Source organism: Euprymna scolopes, chromosome 45 (assembly GCF_053919585.1).
Source record: "Euprymna scolopes isolate OS-2025 chromosome 45, ASM5391958v1, whole genome shotgun sequence".
In the NCBI taxonomy this organism is placed as follows: domain Eukaryota; kingdom Metazoa; phylum Mollusca; class Cephalopoda; order Sepiida; family Sepiolidae; genus Euprymna; species Euprymna scolopes.
The window spans coordinates 29,007,235-29,014,845 of NC_136526.1; the positions used below are offsets into that span (position 1 = coordinate 29,007,235).

General features: G+C 33.8%; 1 protein-coding gene across 1 annotated transcript; it reads right to left on the bottom strand.

Moving 5' to 3' along the window:
• Nucleotides 1–111: 111 nt before the first annotated feature.
• On the bottom strand, nucleotides 112–7,124 carry LOC145269325 (uncharacterized). Its single transcript, XM_080125024.1, has 3 exons — nucleotides 6,528–7,124; nucleotides 1,057–5,244; nucleotides 112–929 (listed from the first exon to the last, which is right to left on the bottom strand). Exons 1-3 carry the CDS (start codon nucleotides 6,847–6,849, stop codon nucleotides 598–600), a joined length of 4,842 nt encoding a protein of 1,613 aa, XP_079981150.1. The 5' UTR covers nucleotides 6,850–7,124; the 3' UTR covers nucleotides 112–597.
• Between the last annotated feature and the right edge of the window lie 487 nt (nucleotides 7,125–7,611).

Consider the following 7,611-nt stretch of genomic DNA (forward strand, 5'->3'; position numbering starts at 1 on the left):
TGCGCATTAATGAAAACGGCGGCCATATTTAAAGATGGCCGACAATCATCAAATAGAACATTATGACTTGCTTAAACCTTAGTAGCACACAAACCGATAACAATACAGACATCTAGTTTAGCACATTTTATTCCCAATTTATTTCTTCATCATTTAATACATAAATATTGGACTTAATATATTTACTATGCTTCAAAATAGGGAATATTTTTCTAAAAAAGCTTTTTTCAAACATCTTATTTGAAACAACTTCAATCTTTTCTGTGGATAACTAAAGAAATAGATTTACATTTTGATATTTCTCATGTAGAGACACCTATAGTCTACCAATATTATTAGTCATACAAATCTATTGCTATATTTTGTATGTAACAAGGTCGTTTAAACCTGAGGTAGAGCTGCGATTTTGTGTCATTTTTTATACACATCAACTTGGTAAAATATACAATGTTTGTCAATTTTCATTAAAAAGTATTTTTTTGAATCTATGAATAATAACACAGATTTAAAGGACAAAAAGGCATTTTTAATGAAAGTTAAACAACAACATGTTAGTAAATAAGATCATATATGCTTTTATTTAAAACTGATCACTGCTTATGCCACTTCATCATCATCGTCGTCGTCATCACCATCATCAGTGTCATCATCATCATGTCCAATGTTTTTACTAATTTTATAACAAGAATCTCTTGCACACTTGCACATATCTGTGCATGGGACCCTGTTTTGGAGACATGTACAAATGTTAACGTCTTTACAATGACTTTTTTTACATTTGGCAGAGCAGTTAATTAAATCCATTAAACTGTCTGGAGCAGGAAGAAGATTCATCCAATGGATTACTAAATCTCCATTTTCTATCTTCCATCCATGACAATCAGGGGATGGTATATCAGGATTTGCATGGAGGCTCCTTTTATAGACACCTGAAAAAAGAAAGAAATTAACATTAATATTGAATAATTTTCATCCTTTCTAATAAGCAAATAACAATGAAACTCCATATATTTAATTTTTACATATAATTGGAAATTAAATATTTATAAAACGTACCTGCTTGATAGTTAGCTCGCTTGATGTGTTCACTCAGGGCATCTTGATTTGGAGGCATTGTGATTTCCAATTTTCTTTGGAATCTAAACATGTTGTATCTGGCTTCATTAACACTTGTGACATTTTGTTGGCCATACAACCTGCAAACAAACATTTCCAATGATTTTGCTGTGTCTGGTTTCACATAAAATTCATTACCAAGATCACTGAATGCGTAACAAAACTCATTCTCTCTCAGTAATAAACTAAGTGCTTTCTTTTTGCCCTTTCCGTAAAATGAACTGACACTATCACATCCTGTAAAACAATGTAGACCAATCAAGGCTTGACTGACAGACTCTCCAATGTTGTCTTTTATCATCTTGATGTCTATTGTTCGCAAATTTGTTCCTCTTCCTGTGTGGAAGTATAAATGTGCGGGAATAAGATTTTGTAAAGAAACTCCAATTACAAACACATCGGTATCAGGACTCATAATGATTACATCCGTACTAGTGTTGGCTGCAAAAGAAGCATGCAAATAAATCCGTGTATCAGCTTCTTCTTGTGAGCTACAAAGTTTTGTCTCTTCTAACCGGATGACAATATCACTTGCCTCTTTTCCAGGTGAGAAGGAATGACATTTCTTGTTATGCGCCAAGAATACCTTCACTCCTCTAAGCTCTGATGTTGAAACATTAGACCATGTTTCATCCAAGAATTCTATTAAGGACTTTTTATTCTCTCCATTTGAAAGAAATTTCTTCCATTGCTGAGGAAGGAGCTGACCATGGATTCTTATCTGAGAGCTAGTAGCAGCTCTTTTATCCCTCTCGATATTTTTTATAGAGATCTGCTGGTATGTATCAGTAACAAAATGAATTTCTTTAGAATGATTCGATTTTGCCCTGTTCACTAAACTTTTCAAAATAACAAGAGCAAGATTAAGAAATGTTTTCTCTCCTTGTAATTTGTTCAAATTTAATTGGTGTATCAGCGACATACCATCCACTATATATATGCCACCTACTATAGGGTTCTCAACAATAGGATTGTTAACATGGCTTTCTAAAGCATGAAGTAAGTTTGCTTTATTAGTTTTAACCAACGATCCATGTGAATTTGCAAGGGACAATGGTAATGGACCTAAGGAATATGACAGTAATTCTTGAAGATTAATGTTCCGGATTCTACCAATCACAACCAATCTTGCTAGGAGATTTCTATCTGCTTCCAAAGTGATATCCTTTCCGTGGACATGATGATTTGATTTTTTAGACATACTGGAGAATGTTTTTAAATTCATTCTTTTCATCGGGGCAAAAAAATCAACTTCTCCCGTTTGTAGACGCTGCCCACAGAAATTTTCAAATTCTGATTCGCCCCTTGCCTTAGCAAATTGCAGATCATTTTGAACATCTTGTGTCGCAACTAATCCTGATGCAATATGGATCAACTCAGCTGGTTCATACTCAAATGGATTAAACATACTGTTTACTGTGTCTATTATCTTTCCAATAGCAAGCTTATCATGTTTCATCCGACTGTGTAAAAGATCTGATCGTGTTCCACTTCGTTCTCCTTTGCCAGCCATAGTTTCACATTCATGGGTAATAGACCCTCTCGCATGATGGGACCATATCCACCTGTTGACGGCTCTCTTGTTTGTGCTGAAGCCTGTCATACCACCTTTTGTTTTTGAATCACGATTAGCAGTTTGTTCGATGGTTTGGTCACAAGGAATTTTAGCAAAGGCATTTGAGCTTCTTTGAACAGCAAAATCTCCTCCAATGCATTGTGTATATATCACTGGATGAGTATTAGCGAGATTAGACATCTCCAACCAGTAAACTGGAAGGTATCTGCTATAATTTACATGGTCATATGCAAACACCCAAGGTAACATCTGTCTAACACTTGCCAAGTGAAGTTCCCAGTTTGACTCTCGAATACCTCTAAGGAAAAGTAAAAGAATTTCTACAATGTCAATATAAGAACTCCAGAATGCAAAAGTTTGCTTTTTGTTGCCAACCTGTATAAATTCTTCATAGGATGATAGAAAACTTTGAAAATGTTCTCCCTTCAGAATTTCTTCATACTGAGGTCCTGGGAATGATTGTGACAAGGATGTCATTAAATGCTTCACTTTTTCTGCCTTTTCTTCAGGAATGCTGTTTAAATAGGTTGTCAAACGCATATGCTGCATTGCTTCGGCCACTAATTTATGGGCTCTAACTGCTTTGTTATAGTGTCTACCTGTGAAAACTCCATTTATTGAGCCTACAGCAACAACTTCTGATTCTATTAGAATATCTTGAAGCCCGGCATCACGAAAACGCTTTCCCAAACACCCAAGAAAGGACATTGCTGTATGAAAAGCACCAAGTCGAATCACCAATCTCTTCATGAAATATGGATTTCTCCATCTAATTAATTGTGCCTTTGAATAGATTGCTTGATCCATTACAATAACAAGAGACTCTAACTTGAGTTGATCTGCAATGTCAATGCTTTTTTTTAGAATTGTAAGGACTGTATCCATTTCTGTGGGGCTAACATCAATTACGGGTAAATAACCTATGGTAGATTTTGATGCAATCTCCCTTTTGCACAGGAGTTGGTTAAACCCAGTCCAAGATGGTAATATAATTTCACTGCCGAATTTTGTGATATAGTACGCTATATCAAGTTTTAGAGAATTTTGCAGAAATACACGATCTGAATGAAGTGAAACATGTTCAGCAAATGGTAGTGGGCCATCTTTTCTTCCACCGGTGTATGTAGCCAAATTTACTTCTGGTGGTTCCAATGTTCTTTTCCGTGTTCTTTTGAGTCCTTCTACTGCAATCTTAGATGCACACGGTTCGACTAACATATTTTGTATTATTATCCCAGTTGTGTTGTGTGTTGTTCCATGTCCAGATAAAGTTTCCTCACCAAAATCATTATTGTCCCAGACCAAAGTTGTTGGAATACCTGCCTGGATGGTGGATGGAATAGAATTTTCTCCACGATTGATTTCAAGTTCAGCTAGTGCTGTATCATGATTTAAAACCACCGAATGAGAAACACAATGTCCCAAACCATTCAATAAACCAATCACTTGGGCAGATCCAGACAGATGGCGTACAGCCATACCAAGTGATAAATGTTTTGGCATTAATGTACGTCCGTTAGAAGACAAAAATATAATGTCTTGTGAAATAGACAAAATCTTTCTATAGACGGATGCAGATATGTCCATTATTTTTTCTGTGCACAAATCTTCAGATGCCCCAACTATCCATGCAAGAAAGTTAAATAAAATATGGGGCACCATCTTTTCAGCCTCCTGCAAATTTAATGTTTCTGCTGTTGGCGGCCATAACGAAGGAGGTTTTACTTGTTGAATAATATTTCTCAGATCCATAGCTGTTATGTACAAGTTAGAAAGAGGATTTGGATCTGAGCGTACATGACTTGTTTGTTGGTTTGTGTCATTTTCTGACGACTCTGTTTCACTTGGAGTTGTGGTATGTGTTTCATCATGGAGTACTGTTTTTTCCTCTACAAGAGAAGACACTGTAATGTCATTTACATACACGATGTCACCTTGTGATCTCATTTTAGGAGTGATGAAGCATAATTGAGGAAATTTTTTCATTAATCTTTGTTTTAAATATCCTGTTTTATATAAATGCGCATCAACTCCATGTGTTTCTTTAATCTGTTTGACAAACAAATCTTTCAATTTTTTAAGTCTCATGATTTCCTTGTTTTCGATAATCCTTGTTTGGACTAATTTCGCAAAGACCTCAAATGCTTTAGCATATGAAGTTTGCTCAGAGTGTTCGGTTTTGGTTGGTTTGGTTAAATATCGAGTGAAGTCACGGTAACATGAGTTATGATATTTCACTTCGATTGCTACACAATCTTTATTCCTTATTTGCATGAGGAGTGATTCATTTTCATTTTCTTCTGCTGCTCGTTTTAAATTAGCAGCTTCTATTGTCGAACATCTGACAAGTTTTTCCCTGTTTCTTTTGCCAGATCCTTTGCACACTATAGTTTTTACTTTTTGGCATAGTATGCAAACATCTGGTAAAATATGCTCTGATCTAGCTGGCAAAGATGGTCGATCAAAATTGGAACGAAGAACCCGTCTTTTTTTAGCTGGTGGATCATCATTTTCGGCAGTAGTCGCATCAATGTTTTCTTGAGATGGGGACCCTGTAAAAATAAATATATTTAGGAGTTTAATATGCATTTGAAATAACAAAGTATATGGAAAAGTTCAAATTAAAAATATCCAATCATTATTTCATAAATCCAAAACATTTCATTAAAAATTTAAGATTTTTTTTGTATAGTGCTGATAAAACTTCTGTGAAAAAATTGTATGTTATTAATTTACATTCTACAATTAAATCGTCTGGTGACTCATTATTAATCGGACCAAGGGATGTTTACAAAATCATGAAATATATTTATCATTGGAATTGGTAGGTAAATTCAATATGCAATGCACTTTATTTTACTAGTGAGTTACCACTTATCAAGGCTAAAAGCCACACGAGGATAAAGGTTAATGGAATAGATTGTCAAGTGACTGATTGTGGAAGTGCTAGAATCAAGAAATGGTACCATAGACAGTTGTATCTATATTTAGAATCATAAAAGAAATGAAACATTTCCAGATTAAAACCAATAGCTAAAATTATTGAAATTATGAAAACTGTTAAATAGTAACAGCATTTGGCTAAGAGCAAAGTGTACCCTTTATTCTGATAATACAGGTTATCTTTTGTTTCAGATTTGTGAAGGAGAAATCTTTCTAAACTGAGGCAATTGTAATTTTTGTTCCAATCAGAATACATTTTTGGTGAACTAAATTTTACCCACAATAAAACCCTGTTTTGTATCTATGTTCTCGTGGGGGAGGCAAGTAAATAGAAATAAACTCTAGTTTTTTTTTTTTGTTTTCTTTACAAGTGAAATTTTCTAAAACAGATGCCAACTTTTATGTACATATTCAATTGTTTGAAAAGATATTAATGTAGATTAACACCCTCATTTAAATCGCTCCCTCCCCCGAGAAGAAAAAAGATTGTACAACTTAGAAGTTTACAAAAAAAAAAAAAAAAAAAAAAAATTAAAAATCAATTAAATTGAATAAATATATTTTAGAATTTAGAGGTGTTGACCTTTTTTCTAGTGAAGATAAATTCTGTGCGTTTTTTTATTGGGAGAGGAGGGGGTAAATTACAATCTTGGCACTCAGACTTAGGGTTAATGGTAAAAAAAAATTAACAATAGTCTCCAGGAAATGGAGGATGATTTTCCATTAAATTTATATACGAAATGTTACTCTAAATCCATTTTTTCCTACCATAAAATTTTTCATGCTGTTCAGTTCACACGTACTTGCCTAAGTGAAGAGGGAGTATAAGAAAAATTGTCTCTTTCCAAATACGTATCAATAAAAATAAAAATTACTAAAAGCTTAAACTTACCTTCGAAAACGTTATCAGTATTCTTTTCTAGTTTTTTCTGAATTCTTTCAATTTTCTGATAATCCGTGAAACGTGCATAACAAGTTTGGTGAAACTCAACACGAGGTGGTATTTCAGTTGAATCACAGCTTAAGTCAAAGTTTTTCGCAATTTCTGCTTGTGGTCCATGTAAACCTTTCCATTTTTTAACATATTCTAAAAAGCGCGTCCATGTCTTCACTGAAAAAGATCTAACATTCAATGTTTTAGTTGGAAATATGCACATAACGCACTCTTTTTTGTCTTTGTTTACAAACATTTCTTCTTCACTGGAGGCAGCCATATTGAATTTTTAACTCGCACTACGATGATTGTGATTGGTAGATTGTAAGGAGTAAATAAAAGAAGTATTCTGAATGGCTACTTTTTTGTACGAAGGCAACTTAACAGTTAGCATTTTTTTGTGCATTAAAATTAAAATTATTTATTAATGCACCATAATCTTGCTTGTGAAATTTTTTTCCATGTTTCTTATGATTTTATACATATTATATCCAAAAATCATGCCCACCCCTTTTACATCTCATTAAAATTAAGAATTTTCACTCTGGGCCGACGGCCTATAAGTAACGCATTTATTTTGACTCCAATGTTCAATGAACAGTTATTTTGTCTGTGGAAAAAAGAATCATTGCTTTAATTTAAATTTATTTCCCATGCTGGCCAGTTGGGGAAAATGTGCTTATTATAACGGATATTTACACCACATACGTTTAATAGTGGAGATGTAACTCATTTTTTTGTTTGTTTAAATATCCGAGGTAAGCATTTATACAGGAAGTTTGTAATAAAAAATGGCAGCATGAAAACAGCTAAAGTCCACATATTAAATTGTTTCTGTAAACGAACATTTCTAAGATGGTGTTTCGTTTAATTTGATATTCGGAGCTGTTATTTTTCAGTTAAAAACGTCTGGTGAAAGAAATGATGTTTTTTCTTTGTTTCGACAAAACGTATCTGGTTAAGCGTGTTTCATTAGCAGTGTCAGAAACTGATCTTAAGAATGAGTGAAAAAATTGAATAATTCGACCTCCTATCTTTACAA